We start from the raw sequence: 16,799 nt of genomic DNA on the forward strand, positions 1-16,799 counted from the left end.
ATTGGGAATCATATGGCAAACTGCTTCCTTCGAGAGGATGCTCACCCACGCCCCTTTACTCACAAGCCAGCTTGCTGTCAAAACTGGAAAGGGCAATGGAAAAGGCTTGTAGTGCACACATTGGGTAGTTGTAGTCCATGGTGAACACGTCCTCAGCCACGCGGCCAAACTGCATCACGATGTAGTCAGCTGCCAGAAAGGTCAGGAAAGGCAAAAGGCTTTACTGTTGTTTGCAGCCCTCACTAAATAAATAGGCATCCAACCCTACTCTCAGTCCCAGAGCAACGAAATACCACCCAAACATGCTCACTCATCAAACTTCACAGCACTTATTCATGCAAGTGGGTGTGCTGATAGCAGAGCGAGAAGCAGGGACAGCTTGAGTGATAAAGGGTTGCAAGACTTGTTAGTGTCAAAAAAAAGACACACATAAAAAGTGCTTTTTGCAAGAACAGGGAGACGATGGCTTCTGTATAGACTGTTGAAGCCTCTTATACACATCTCAATTAAACCTGCTCAGATGACAACTGTGAGGGCAGAATCCCTCCCAGACTGTGCACACAGTGCTGTTCCTACACTGACAGGCAGAGAGCTCTACTTACGATCATTATCATGGATAATTTGGAAGTTCTTCACCGAGGCCTGCGTGACTCGACCGTGGAAATTCAGAACGTAGGACTGGGTGTCATCATTCCAGACTGGGGTTTTGTTGTGCAGCTCAATGACACTCTCTGTGTTTTTGTTCTGCCACCTTGCAAGAAGCGTCTCATGTTCCTGCACACACCACAGACACACGCTTCAGCTTAACACGCTCACGTGACAAAAAATACATTAACAGGGAAGAAAAAATTCATCAATCCTGGCCCAAAGACTAAATCCTCAACCCTCAAAACAACTTCAATGAATGAAACTGATAACTGTGAGGATCTAAATGCAAATGTGCATTTGAGTTCTTTCCACAGTTTGATAAATATTAGTTGTACCTTTTGTTATTAAAATATTCTATTTGTAGAGCTTTTGTGAGTCACAGAAGCAGTCTCACATCCCATTGTTCTGCAATTGTTTGAATACCATTTGATTAACTTCTAGACCTTCAGAAGAGCAAATAAAAAACCCCAACTCTACCTGAAAAAGAATTCAAGTAATTTTTAGCGCTGTCTGCTGGCAAGACTTACATTTCGTGGTCTGATGGAAACTCTTTCATGATCCATATTCATTCCTGGTATGATCACGCTCATTTTACGAGGTCCTTTAAACCCCAGGACATTTGTTTCCTAAAAATGTTTAGAAGAGATTTCATCATGTTCTTTATTTTTAAAGTTACTTTTTTCAGCAGAGAGACACTGTGGCAGCCCAGGGAACTTGTTTGTTAGTCAACTCAAAAAACATCTTGAAACTCCCACTTTCACTGGCACTGCCAAACATTCTAGCTTTGTCTTAGAAGCTCTGACAACAGGAAAAATGGAAATAGAGAGGTTTCCAAAAACACTCCTAATACTGGCTGCCAGCAACCTTAATATATTTTTTTAAAAATCCCTTTGTTAAGAAAGGATATGAATTAACCAGATTGTTTGGCTACTGCTAGATCCCAAAATAAAGTAGTTTCAATTTAAAAATCATAAAATGCAGTCATACATTTTGATGTGAGACAAAATTAAATATATAGGATCAGCTCCATTTATTCCAGAGCCAGCAGAAAAGCAAACAAAATGCTAGTCAGAACATCTGATAGCAGTGCTGTGGTTTTCAAAGTTTGCTTAGAGATGACCACGGTAAAAAAACCAAACACATAATGACAAATTTTCTAGCTATGAAGACAGGGAAAGTAAAGAAACCACATGGGCAGCAAAAATAAATCCACAGAAAATACAAATTCTTCCATTAAAAGTGATCTGATGCTTTCCTGACCAGCTTTTCACAAGAGAACCAGAAAAAGTAAAGAGCAATATTTTCCAGTAAAAGCTGATTTTAGCATTAACCCAGTGAATGAAGCAGTGACCCCCTGAAGTCCATCTCCTCATGTTTTGTGATAGTTTTTTTTCAGTCACACATATTTTCTTCCCCATCTGCCAAAATGAAATGAAGGGCTTTGGAGATGCACTAAGGAATCTCAGGAAGAACATTCCCAATGTTCCCAACAACATACCACAGCATGCCAAGAACCAGACACCCCAAGGCTGCAGCTGCTGTGGCTTTACCCCTGGGACATTTAAAAGTGACAAATTCAGCTGTTTCTGCTTTTACATTTTTAATTAAAATGTCCTGATTTCATGGAACACTAAACTTGTTAAAGCACCTCTACTTTTGCAAGCAAAAATCCATGCATCTCAACCCACTGGAAACATCTGAAAATACCCACCTAAAATACCTGCAGCTTTGCCATCATCAGACCTTTGAAATAACTTCGCCTGTTCCAGCAAATCATCTGGAGATTTTCCACAACTCATTAAAGATTTGCATGCATGCAAGAGAAATTCTACTGGATTATTTTACTGCATGTTCCTGAAGCAATCCAGGCATATTCATATATCTTCCTAACTCTACACATTAATGGGAAGATTCTGCTTCTTTTCTGAATCATTTATGTCCCCTCCTTTGGCAGAGTAAAACGTGTTATCAGTTCAGTTGGTTCTGCATCATGGCAAGATGAAAACTGATATGACTGCCAGCAGATTTTATAAGTAGGAGAGACTCGGCTCAGCAGAGGACAAGTTCTAAGAAAAGATTCATGCTTATGCTTATTTTCCACTAAGTACTGACAATTTTGGACTTCTCTGCTATGCCTTACAAGCTTTTCTTCTCCTCAAGCTGCAGTTCTGCTATACATAATTAATTTAGATGCTGACTGGTTGAAGACATTGTTGAAGGTAAAATTAAATAATAGTGCTGAATCACTTCCCTCCCAACAAGCAGAGGAAGAAAACAGGACAATATTCTTTGGTTTACTCAGAAACACTGAAATTGGTACCTCTGGCACATGATAAGAGAATGGTTACTAGTTGCACATTACCACCATCACCAATTATCACACACTGTGCTGGCAAGTGCTGCCCTTTTGCTAAACTCACAGCGCCAAACTGAAATTATATAAACATGGAATATGTGAGGAAAATTATTAAAATTACTTCACCTCCTGCTTCACTCCCTGTTTCTCTTTTATTTCCCTCCTCCACTCTTTTGCGTGTGGAAACTTCAGACTACAAAGGGCATTATTAGGGGAACATAAACCAAATTCTGATTTCACACCATTTTAATGCCACTGACAGTCTTGGTTTACACAGGAACACAAATATTGGTCACTGGCAGAGCCCGACTCAGCCAGGACACCAATGATTTTTACTGGTCACTGGCAGAGCCCTATTGACTCAGCCAGGACACCAATGATTTTTATCAGCTCAGGACTTAGCCCAGGATTGCTGCACTCTCTGCCTTAGCCCATCCAGTCAGTCTCACAATAAACTGGGCTGCCTTTAGAATACTGCATACTTCTAAATAATTATGTAAGCATGCTGCTTTAGTGGCAATAGCTGCCATGATAAAAGCAGCAAGGGGAATATCCCAGCAGCTCCTCCCAGGAGATTCACAAATGTATTACCCCCATTTTCTTGCAGCCACTTCCCTTCCGGGGCTTGTTTCACACAGCTCTGCCTTGTCCTTAATATTTTCTGTAGAAATTACCATTCCAAGGAAGGTCCAACTCACAAAACCCACAACACTGGAGGAGCACAATACAAGTGACTGAGGCCCGAGTTAGAACACAGAGTCCTGCTACTGTACTGAAACCTGAGCAACACCTTAGAGCATCTATCAGCTGAGCTCACTGCCTGGAATCTGACACAAACTGAACTGAGAGATCCTATGGATCAGAAAATCCTGAAAATCCTCACAGAAAACCCTGCTACCAGTGGCACAGCTGCTCCTCACTGCTCCTGGATAAATTTTGCCAACGATTCTGCAATCAGCCATTAGGTGCTGCTGCAGGTTTATTAATAGGCTGGGCTGCCAACACAAGGGGAGTAAAAGTGGTCAACAGCACCCAAGAAAACTGACCCTGCCCAGCTCTGATCCTGTGGCTTCAAACACACCTTAAGGTGAGCTCCCAAAGAGAGCCCTCACCACATTTATCCCACAGTCAGGCACAGATGCAGCACCACTTTCTGCCTATATAAATTACACCTGCTGAGATAATTAAGCAGGTCATGCTCAGTAAGTTGGGTACAGCTTGATCTCCACATGGGTACTTGCTCAGATGAGCTGAGGGACAGTGAGAGGCATAGTGGTGCTTTCAAAGTATTGTTTTTATAGCTTCTGCTACAGGGGAAATCTCAGGGCAGGAATTAAAAGACTGCCTTAGGACAAGGGTGTTTCAGCTCTGCTCTTCCTGGCACTCTCTGCTCTGGTTCTGCTGCAGCCAGGAACAATAATCTCACTTCAGCAAACCTGGCTAGTTTGAAATGAAATACAATTCCAATTTCCTTTTGTCCTCTGGCCACAGCACACCTGCAAGCCTGCCGCCTTTCACCATTAGTACCAAAACCTCAATGGAACAAGTAATTTTCTTATACAAATGAACCAGTTTCAAACTGCTGATTACAGACATATAAAAGCAGCTTATCTCAGCCCCATTCTCCAAACAGTGGCTATGATTTGATTCTTTCCAACACCCACACTTCTAATTACCCCTGCTGACCACAACAGCTTTTTATTTGGTATTGTTCGTCATCCAAGTATCGTTTGTTGTTGACTTAAGCAATGCCTACATTTCTCAATATGTAACTTTTTAAAATTGGCTTTGGTTTTCTTTTTGCATTTCCAGTTTGCACCAGACTAGTTGCCTGGCTCCAGGGAATGCCATCCTATATAAACCAGTAAAACTACCTTTATCAAACATGTATGTTCTGCTAGGCTTCTACTGAGACTTCAGTCTAAGTGACCTCAAACCCTGGAGTCTAAATCCTGCAAGCTGAATTTTTGGAAATTCTCAGAATTTCAAATCCAACAGGAAGGGAGGGATATGTATCTGCTCATCTGCCACATTAAAACTGCATCCTAAGCAGCAGGAAGAGAAAGTGCTGGTAGCTAATACTGCCCTCCTTCAGAGCTCTCAGCACTTTGCAAGGAAGGGATGGTTCTCAGCTTCCTTAATCATGGAAATCTTCCAGATGCATTGCTCCCCACAGCCCAAAGCTCACCCTTCTGGGAACACATTCCGCGCATACATGGGGTATGTGGTGGACCTCAGCCTTACAGATTTCCAGGCATCCTTGATCAGATCTGGGCAGGAACTCTTCAGAAAAGTCATTCTTGGATATTTTTATCAAAGCTGCTGATTTGTGAAACCAGACAACTTTCTGTAGCAGTGCACATACCAGTTTTCACTGGAAGGGTTTCGTGGGCCCAAATATTTCTAGACAGAAAGAACACTCTCACCAAAAAGGTTATTCATCCAGCAATTGAGAAAGACCAGCAACTGTGTTTCAAGTCTTGACTGTCTGCATTGCTCCTGACACATGCTACTTACTCTCCTGTAAGAGCCTGGTTTCTCTCATTCAATCAAATTTTAGATTTTACTTGGGTTTTTTCCTGGTAAAAAGGAGTTTTAGAGTTTTTATCCCAATCTCAGCTGCAGCAGACCTAGCTGTCAGCTACCAATGGTTTGGCTCAGAGAGGCCTCCTCCAAAACACCATAACAAACAATCATACTGTAGGAGCAGTAATGCCATGTGCACAACTCTTCCCAGTTCAGGAGGTTCCCTCAGATGCTGCCTGCAGGCTGTGATCCTACACTTTCCAGAGGGTTATGTCAGAGCTCAAACTCCCCCTTCTCACCAAAGGTGAGAACTGGGCAGCCCTGTTCAGTGCACAACGCTTTTCACCTCTGCTTTGCACTGAGCCTCCCGGTTTCTCTGGTGGAGATCAGCTGCCTGGTTACATCAAACTCTGAATGCTGATTTACATAATCATAAGTGAGAAGGAAATTCAGTGTGCTGCTTCAGAAAGTGAACTGCCCCTCCTGCATGCTGTGCCTGTGAGCAGTACTTACATAACAAATAGCAGCTAGCTCCTGACGCAGGGTGCTCGCCTCCAGGCTGGATGTTGTTTTCATTGGATTTACTCCATTGTCATAAACTGTAAACTTAGTTCCCATAAGATTTGATCTACCAAAAAAAAATGGAAAATCCAATCACCATTTGTCAGCAATGCTGCCTGAGACATCTATCCTTTGCTGCACTGTGGCCCCAGAGGAAAGGTAAATATTGGGCACAAAGAGTTGTTATTTCTAATCCCAGCTACATGGCAATTCCTGGATTAATGGCCAAAATGACAAAATTGTAAAGGTACAGTACAGAAGCATATACTAAAGGTCCCTTATTATCATGCTTGAGATTTCTGATAACATCTTGCAAACTAGGAAATACAAGAAAGCTGTAAGGAAACACTCGGGTGGGGTTATTTTGTGGGTCTGCTTGGCTTTTAAAATACTCTTACTTGCTAAAAAACCATCTGCTTTCTTACCTGACTACTAAACTCTGTTAGAATATAGGGAGTGACTTTTATAAAGCCATTAGTGAGATCAAATCTTTCCTATTGCAATGGAAAGGAGTGCAAAATACAGTGCAGGCACAGATGATCTGAACACACACCCAGAGGCTCCACGGAGGGACCAACCGCAGACTGGCTGTACAACGTGGGGACAGACAGAAAAGGAACACGTGGTTCTGAAATAATTCCACTACCTGCAAATAACTAATTTGGATCTTGAGGAACAGGCAAAACCAAAGGGATTTTCAGACTGTGTAACAGTGCATTCCAAAGTATTTATATCAATAGAGGCTAGACACAATGTACTCATGCACTTCTGAAAATCCCATTAAGATAAGTTGTGCTGGTACACCCTTGAGAATTTGGCCTTTGAGCACTTAAGAGCTTCAGTCCTGCTGACTTTTAATAAAATGTGATCCTGTAAGTACTTGAGACATTTTTGAAAACATGCCTTGGATACTGGAGATCTTTGAGACCATGATCACATGATGTAGTCAAGCCTCTAACTAAGAAGACCTAGTGAATTACAGGCTTCTTAATATCGAATGAACTTTGCATTATATAAAGAAATTATCGTTATTTTTATATCCTAGACTTATCACTGTTTACCTCAGTTTTCCAATAAAACTCTCTCCACCCCGAGACAGGTCAGTTGGGTCTATAGAGATGAGGTAATTAGAGGTTTTACTCTTCTTTCGTTTCCTTCCAGCCAACAGAAACACCTAAGCAATGCAAAAAACCACATTCTAGAATGCTAAAGGGGTTAGCACACACCACTTCCTGCTTTGATATAAGCAAACCATAAGCAATTTTTCTGTCTTCAAGCATCACTAGCAAAGTAGCAGAAGATCTCCTGGGATTTAGCAAAACCAGGAAAAAAAAATCTGGTAAGGGAAAATGACTTCTCAACCACTCATTCCATTATTTATGGTTTAAATAATTAAATCTGATCTATTTTATTAAATGTTTCATTCTAGCTTGCTCTGGTTCTTCCAGCTGAATTGAAAGTAGATGCTTTTCAGGCCACAGAATGCAGAGAGCCCCAACTCCTGGCAATCACATAAAGGTGCCATGCATGGATTATTTAAGGCCAATAATTAGACATATGAAGAGAGGCAGTGGAAGAAAGTTTGGCTTTGGGAAGCCTGTAGGGTCAATCTAGCGAAAGCAAAAATGTATTCAAAATATAAGATTACATTTTCTTTGTAAGACTCCTTCAGTTTTTTATTAGTTTTGTTTCTTAATATTCAGATGCAACTGGTATGCCATTCAAGTTATGTTATGACCTTTTTACCATGCTCCCTTTCCAAGTGGAGGTAATAAGTAGGGTACATCCCTCGGTCCATTCCCTTCTTGTCTCTTGTGATCCTGCACTTGACAGTGACCCCCTGTGGGGCAGGTCTGACAGCAAACTCCTCCAGGTCATCCACATCTATGAGAGGCTCATTTGTGGAAGGACTGGGAGCTGAGGCCGCTTCCTAAAACAACAAGCAAAATTCAGGGCTTTTTAATTTCCATTTACAACAAGGTTATAAGCACAAAGGAACAGCATTTGATGGAAGTTGCACTTTTAAAAAGTCAAACCGAGGGTCATATTGTCTTGCTGGTGTTCTGTGTACAGACCCACCTGGTGGAGCAGAACAGGGTGGCTGCACAGACAGAATGCTGTACAGGGCTTACAGAGCAAACCCTGGCTCACACCCTCCCATCCCACCACACTCCTTCTGTCAGAAAGTCTGGGCTCAAGGATAGGGGTGACCTTTGAAGGAAGGAAGGAAAGAATGGGATAGGGAGCGAGAGTTTAAACTCCAGAGAGATCTAACAAAGATGGGAAGTCAGTGCAGTATATAAAAGAGCAGGACATCATCAACTGGTTTAGCAAGAGCTTGTGATTTAGAATATTTGAACCAGCTAAAGTCTTATTTATGTAGCAGAGAGAACAGGGTGGGAAAATGCCCAGAAAAAGTCAATGGAAACAAAAGATCCTTCTGAGCACCTGCAGGAGGCAGAAAGGTAAATATTTACTGTTTCCCTCTCTCTTCATTCAAGTTCAGGCAATATTTGCCATTCTTTTCTCCAAGTCATTATTTTCATTGCTTGCTCTTGCAAAGCCTGAGAGGTATTACAGTAAATCACCTTGGAGAGACTCTAGTGCATATTAAACACAGAACAAGAAGGCCAGGCCTGTCCTGAGTGCAGCCTGAAATCGTGCAGGTCACAGCAGCTTGCACACCCCTTCTTCAGCCCTCTCCCCTTACCTTATTGGATTTCTTGCTCGTGGCAGAACCAGGCCGGGTGTTACTGTTTAACTGTGAAGAACTGGAGCTGTCTTCATCCTCCTCATCTTCTTCCTCATCAAAATTCATGCTACTTGAAATGCCTGAGGAGAAAACAGCACACTTATATGAAACAGTGATAGATTAAAGCTGCCCATACCTGCTGTAAAACACCACTTATCAGGCTGCTGCACCCTGAGGCTCACAGGTGAGTGAGGGGGGCTGTGAGAGTGGTTCACTGTGTGAGGCAGAGCATGAACACATGGGTCAGACAGCAGCTCTCCTGAGAAGTCTAAACATTCAAGTAAAAGAGACAGGAAACATCATGGTTTCCATTCTACAGACAGGATCAAGTTACTTAGTGATACAGGAGCAAATATCTGGTCAAGAACAAAATTCAGATCATCATCCAATCAAGTACTTCAAACACAACATAAAATCATAAAGCTGAAATTGGAACTGAGAGGACAACCTGGCAGAGCCACTTGGAAACATCCACAATTAAAATACAAGCCCTTTCACAGCACACTTTTAGCTGTGTGATCTGCTGAAGAGCACATCCTAGACCAGAAAGAAACATTCACATGAAGGAAATGTTCTCTTAAGTGCATTTTATTTCATGTAAGTAATAGTATCAGCCCAGGCCAAAGGAACTGCCTTACAGCACTTGAAAATTTGACTTTAAAGGAATTCAAAACCTCAAACATTTCAAAGGGAAACACAACTTTGAACATCAAATAGGTCTTAGCAGCAAAAAGCATCAATGGTGGGACATTTGCCAGGCCTAGTTTTTCAAAGAGTATCATGCAAATGAAACCACCCCATATCCAAGTTCAAGCTCTCTAAATTCCATATATTACAGGCTATATTCTATCCTTTAAAAAAAAACCAAAAAACATCACTTGGTCCAGAACTCCCATTATGGGTAAGTCCAATGTAGAAGGATAAATGAAATGCAGATTTCCAGAGCCAAGCAGCATGGACATAATTAACTTTTTCCTTCTGTACTCACCAGGAACATGATCCAGGGCGACAAGACTGGATTGGGAGGTGGAAGAGGACCAGGATGTATTTGCATGGGGATCTGGGAAAGGAAAAAATCCAAGGGTTTGATTCTGCAAACCCTTCATTGAGTGAACAAGCGTAACCTGGCAAGAGGACTCCACAAAGGGCTAAAGGCTTCTGGGACAGGGCCGCAAAGCTGCTGCTTGGATTCACAATTTCTGCACTGCACCATCAAATTCACCTTCTACCTGTTTATACCTGCTGTGATCTCCACTTTCAGTACCTTGAATAAAGTGAAAAAGCCCTGGATCACAGAGCTGAGGCTTCAGCAAACACCATTCACGCTGAGCAGTTGTGCCACCAACGCTTCTGTGCGTGATGTGCACAGCATGGTGGGGCTTGGGCCTACTTTGGAACTTTAACAAAACAAAAACCCTCAAACCTGACTGACATAAGTGATACACACAGATTCTATACAATATTGAGTCAGTAACATTGAAAGAAGTATTCAGGTTCATATTCAGATGGCCTAAATTCTACTTCAGTCCCTGTGCCTACTGCGTCCTCATCATCAAAAGACGAATCAGGCTCGCTGAACTGTTTTTCTGGGAGCTCCAGGGTTTTGCATAAAGATTTTATTTTATTGTAGTTTAGACTTCTAAAATATTAACTTGGTCTGTAACAAGCAGACAGGAAACCAAACTGATGTACAGAAATATAAACAGCAGACATAGACTCAGGAATAGTTTTCTTCAGTTCAAATTTTGGAACAGATAAAGAAAAAGACAGCAAAAAAGGCGGTAAAATACTTTTTGCTTTTATTGCTGCTTCCAGTAACTTCAGTGCATGTCCCTTTAGAATATCCAGATGCACACTGGGGAGTGAAACCACCAGAGTAGTAAGAGTGAGGGTATAAAAGTAAACCAGGAGCATAAGCAATGCTGGCATTGCATTCAGCTGCCCTGTGAAAGCTCTCATTATCCACTTCTTCAGCTCCCCCAGTGCTGACATACACCACAGAGCATGACAGCAAAACCTTTCAATAGGACCTGGTTATGCAAGGGAGGCCTGAGTTCACAGGTCAACAGATATTTTCAAAGCCTGTAGAATTCATTCATTATTAATCACACACTCATTAATCACAAGCATTATTTCTTAATAAAGACTATCATGTTCTAGGCTCTATGCATGGGTAATGGACACAGCCCATCTCCTCAGCTGGCAGCTGCACAATAAAGCCATAACTCCTATCCACAGACAGAACTGGTTTATTTCCACACCTGTGCTCACTATTTCACCCCCAATACTTTAGTGAGGAAAATTCTGTGCCAGCCTTAGAAACATCTGCACTCACAACCTGGCGGGGGGAAATGCTTCAGGGAGCTCCTGTTCTGGAATCCAGAAATGAAATGGATCCCCGCCCTAAATCTCACAACTTCAGGTGGCAAAGAAGAACTAAGACCCAATTGCTCATTCCATGCCCTTTACAGAGGCATATTGGAAACTGATAAGTGTGAGGACTACAAGTTAGTTATTCAGTGTTAAAACTTATGGAAGTCTGACTCTGTCCTAGTGACTCATTTGCCAGGGAGGAACACTACAGATTAACACTTTGGAAATTAAAAGGATGAATATTTCCTACAGGAGGAAAATTATTCTAGGATGGCAATTTCCAACAGATGGAGAAATCAAATAAAACATTTGGCATTTTCTTGCAAGTGGCATATTCTTCTCACACTCGGTAGCCTATAACCTCTTGTCTTGTTACAGAGCTTGACTCACTGGGGAAGGAGAGACACGTGCTAAGAGAAGTTTCTCTCCACCAGGTTAGCGCCAAAGAGCAGAACAGGCACAAACTAGGGCCATGCAATTCCAATGGGATTCAGCTTTTGCCATGAGACCAGTTAGCATTTCACAGAATCACAGAATAAGCTGAATTGGAAAAGAACCCTCAGGATCACGGAGTCCAACTCCTGGCCCTGCACAGGACACCCCAAGAGTCACACCATGTGTCCCAGAAAACTGTCCAAATGCTTCTGGAACTATGTTGGGCTTGGTGCTGTGAGCACTGCCCTGGGGAGCTGTTCCAGTGCCCAAGCACCCTCTGGGTGAAAAACATTTTCCTAATATCCAACCCAAACCTCCTATGACACAACTTCAGGCCATTCCCTCAGGTCCTGTCACTGTCACCACAGAGAAGAGATCAGTACTTGCCCCTCTTCTTCCCCTCATGAGGATGTTGAAGCCCACAATGAGGTCTCTCCTCAGTGTCCTCTTCTCACGGCTGAACAGACCACGTGCCCTCAGCCACTCCCCATACAGCTTCCCCTCCAGACATTCACCATCCTCATGGCCTCCTCTGGACACTCTCTGACAGTTTAATGGTTTTTCTATGCTGTGGCACCCAAAATTGCCTCTAGAACTCGAGGTGAGGCCATCCCAGCTCAGAGCAGAGTGAGAAATCCCCTCCCTTGCCTGGCTGTGATGCTGTGCCTGATGGTCCCAGGACACAGCTGTGCCTCCTGACTGCCAGGGCACTGCTGGCTCCTGTTCAACTTCTCATGGACAAGGGCCCCCAAGTCCCTTTCTGCAGTGCCTTATCTTTGTGCTCTTCTCCTTCTGCTCCTATTCCATGCAAGAGAAGCCCTGATGGGAGACAGCAACTCTAAACACTTTTCAGGTGACATGCCAGTAAGGACATGCCACAAGCAGTGAAGTGGCAGTGGGAAGCCGCATGAAGAGCTTTATCTCTGCATAAAGTATCACATTAATGGTGTGATACTCAAAACTTTCTCAAAACAAGCATCCTCTACTGGTATTAAGCAGCAAACAATACACACATAATAAAAATAATTTACAGAGGTGCTGCTGGCATTATTTTAATATCTGTCTTCGTGTCTCACCCAGCATAGCTCTGCTATTAATAAAAACTAATAAACCTCAGTATTCCCATTTAAATAAAAGTGTCCCCCTTGCCTCAACTTGAAACACACTGGTGGTTCACTCTTAGCAGTGTCTGTTCTGAGCAGGATTATTCAGACCTGGTAAAAAAGATTGTATCATCTATTTGAGAATATACAGAAGCAATGCAAACCAAAAAATTTCCCCTCTCTACTTCTATTAAAAATAAACACAAATTTAGGGAGAATAAAAATATATGATAAGCTGGCAAAAAAACATCAAAACCAGAAGTGCCCCCCAGAGTAAAAATCTGAGTGCTGTGACCTAATTTACAAAGTCTGTGGGTACTCTTTAAGTCAATCAGTTTTAGTTTAGTAATGTGCCTGATGATTAAATATTCTGAGCCATGGTCTAAGGCAACACAATCACCACACAGATCAGAACTTGTTAGTCATGCCCAACACCCCTGCAACTCAAATGCCCAGGAAATAGCACACTTGGAGAAAATCTGCCCATTTCAGTTGGAGCTGCTCACATCTGCAGGGTAACGTCCCAGAAAAAATGAATCCTAGTGAGAACTGCTCTGCAGACAAGAGGCAGCATTTAGGTATGAATAGTCCATTCTACACGAGTCAAGTCTGCACTTACATTTTGCTCTTTATACACAAAGAGGTTATTCTTAAAGCATCAGAGCACTCTTGGCTTGAGCCATCTTTGCTTCAAAAGCTGTACACTGAAGAAGAACAACTCCAAAGCAAATGTCTTCAGAAAAGGCTTTGTGAGAGTTTGGGGATTTTTATTTTTTCCTTCCTACGGTTCGTGTCTAAGGGGAGATAACAGTGCAGGAAGGAAGAGGCAGATGCATGAATGTGTGCATACACAGTCTATCTCCCAAAGCATGCATGCCTCTGGAAAAAGAAAAAGAAATTCCAGAACATTTGAGGACTCTGCGTGGGAAATGCTGCAGAATGTGGTGTACTTTTCACCTCTGCAACCCTGAACTGACACTACAAAAACATGAACAATGTGTAACTGACTGCACCACTAAAATGAATATTCTAGTTTGAATGTTGCTATTTCATGCTGGTTTTTAACCATCAAGTAAGCGATTTCCAGAGTTGTACAGTATAAAACTGTGAACAGATGGATGTGAGCATTGGCATCTGCCTGATACCTTAATAATGGCACTGCACTGCAGATGGGGAAGTCATCCCTGAGAGCCTGCAGAGCTCTTGTTCCTTGGGACAAGAGAGAGTTTCATTGTTTTATATTTTTTTTAGGTTTGGGGTCTTGCATTGTTTTAGGAAACAGAACAGAACCTAACAGGCTCTGAGGAGAACACACCCAGAATTAACAAACTGTGCTTAGGCTAGGGCTGGCAGTGAGAATAGAAAATTGAGTCAATGTCCATCAAGCAAGCAGTGAGAACATGAAGGAAGCTTTAGCTACTTACCTTTCTTCTGCATTGCTGTTCTAAGATCTTGCTTGCTTTGCTGTTGTTGGCCAGTAGCCACTTTGTCACCATCATCTTCATCATGGCTAGACTGTCCAACAGTGAGAATCTGCACTTGACTTCCTATCTTCTGAACATCATCTTGAAAAGCAGCTGGGCCATCAATCCCTGTGAGACGGCAGCAAAAGCCTTAGTTGTCTTTGTGTCAAGAAGTTACTGCAGAGAGAATTACTCACTCACAAAACCAGCAGCTTTTCTAGGAGTCACAGATTGGATGTTCACATTCAATAACATTTCTATACTTAAACAAGACTAAGCTAGCCTCCAAGGCAAACATTTTACTTCCCACATGCTGACTGGAGAATCTCCAGGAGAGGATTAGGATTTCACTGGTGCCCTCCTCACCCTAAAGCACACCTGCCCCATGCACCAGAAACACTGAAAACTAAGTAGAAAAGAAACACATTGGAGAAAACTGACAAAGAAAACAGATAAAATTTTAATAAGGGCACACAAGTGATCCAGAAGCAGATGAACCTGAGTCCTGGGTTATGCCATATCCCCATATAAACACCATTTGCTGTCATGAAATACTTTAAAGCTTCAAAAACCTGGAAAATTCACAAGTAGATCTGGCAGTGTATCCAACAGAGGGACAGCATGTTAACAAGCCTAAATATACCTTTTGAGTTAGGAAAATTGCCATACAGTTAATACATCAGAACAAAACTATAAGGAAGATATTACATATTCCCTGGAGCCTTCATCCTCTTGAGATGCTTAAATCCCAACCAGGCACCAGGTCCTGAGCAACCTGCTGTGAGCAGGGATGGGGGACTGGACAGTGCCCAGAGGCACCTCCAGCCTCCCATGCTGTGATCCTGTGGCTCCTGACCACAGCCAGAAAGAAACTATTTACCTCCTTATGGCTGCAAATCACCTCCAAAGAGAGAAAAAGAAAATAACAGGGGGGTTGCTCTTACCACAAGCCAACTTCATTTTGTTTCTTCAGGACACCGAGGTAAAACATCAGACTGCAAATGTACTTCAGCTCTTAGTCAAGACACAGAGCTGGAATATGTTACTAAATCAGCTATATAATCAGCTATATAAAAATGCACTCCTGTATCTATAAAAATGGTAATATTTTCATGATATAGATATTTTAATTTCATAGATATAATAAATAGCATGAGCTGTATACTGCTGCTGTTGTGAAATTTTTGTTAATAAGCAAGCTACATTGTGGAGAGTCAGCAAGCACTACAAAAAGCTAATTCAGTAAAGGAATATGGTGCTTCTCACACCAAACAGAGCTGAATAAACCCTGTGAGAAGGAGCTGCAGGGATTGGGATTTTTTTTGGACTGTGATCTGTAGCAGAAGTCTCTAAGAATACCATTTCATCCTGCTTTGCCAGCAGCTGTCAACTTGCACTAAAAGACAGCTGGATTATACATTTAGCATGCTTAACTGTACTTTGCAATATCTGCTGTCACTGCCACTGCAATACGAAGCATAAGTGGGAAGAAGAGTGGTTCATATCCTCAGGAACAGCACTGGCTGTGCAACCACCCAACAGTCTGACAGAGATGCAGTCTGACACTGCAGAGGTGTTAAACCCACAGAGTTCAAGACCACAAGGAGTTATTGCTTCATCTGCATTACACAGACCATGGCAATTTCTGCACCAACCCTGCAAATTCTGATTTACTTGCAGCAAAGCTAACAACAACCACTAACAGCAAATAAATAATCTGTCCATCCAACCTTGAAGGGCTAGATAAAGTCCATGGAAATGTCTCTGTGACCTTGCCAGGATGACAATTTCAGAAGCAGCTCTGCATGATACAGAACGAACAGAATAATCCTGCGTGCTGCAGGTATAATATGGCAGTGAAAGAACTGCATTTTCCTTAAAATTATCCTAGGAGAAGCACCACTGCAAAGGTGCTCTAGAACAGACAGGTAGCTGCTCAGATCCTCTGTGGTATTTTTAACAGCTTTACAATATTAACTATTATCATTAGAGTTGCTGCCTAAAGATAGGTTCTTACCTCAATACTCTGAATTTCAAAAGTGTTAAGCATCCATGAGTTTAACAAGATGCCTCATGCATATCATACCTAGCCCCTTATTAAGCACTGGATGATACAAACCTAATTTTGAGAGCCCTTTTGAGAAGGAACAAAACACCTTAATTATTCCTCTTCAAAGCAGACATTGATCTGCAGCAAATGAAATGCCTTCAGCAGCACTGGAGATTGCACTGAGGCTGCTTTTTCCCCAATGCCTGCAGAACATCTGCACTCACATCCCATGCTGTCAGGAACATCATGTATTATTAGGAGTCAGGACAAAGGCTGCACTGGCAGGCTACAGTTTTAGAGAAGAAAAATCAATTTCAGTGTTCTGAAGAGTGCATCACTGGTAGAGTGTGTTATTAAGCATTAGGAATGGTTCCACTGGTGAGCACATTTAAGGGAATGAAATATGTAGCAAGACAGAGAGGATTAAAAAAAAAGGAAAAACCAGCCTCTGCTGCATTAGAACACTGTAGGTGCAAATGCAGCTTTAGCTAGTTAATACTTGTGTGTGTGCATAATCTTTGTAGCTACACAT

At 42.2% G+C, this 16,799-nt stretch overlaps 1 protein-coding gene across 1 annotated transcript in view; it reads right to left on the minus strand.

Moving 5' to 3' along the window:
• TUB (TUB bipartite transcription factor) overlaps positions 1-16,799 on the minus strand; it is an 80,962-nt gene that overhangs the window by 11,678 nt on the left and 52,485 nt on the right. Inside the window, 9 exon segments of the mRNA XM_031061353.1 lie at positions 64-189; positions 603-774; positions 1,176-1,274; positions 6,044-6,158; positions 7,153-7,265; positions 7,830-8,021; positions 8,802-8,923; positions 9,832-9,903; positions 14,179-14,346. Of these exon segments, the coding sequence (XP_030917213.1) occupies positions 64-189; positions 603-774; positions 1,176-1,274; positions 6,044-6,158; positions 7,153-7,265; positions 7,830-8,021; positions 8,802-8,923; positions 9,832-9,903; positions 14,179-14,346 (1,179 nt within the window).

Source organism: Geospiza fortis, unplaced genomic scaffold (assembly GCF_000277835.1).
Source record: "Geospiza fortis unplaced genomic scaffold, GeoFor_1.0 scaffold327, whole genome shotgun sequence".
Classification (NCBI taxonomy): domain Eukaryota; kingdom Metazoa; phylum Chordata; class Aves; order Passeriformes; family Thraupidae; genus Geospiza; species Geospiza fortis.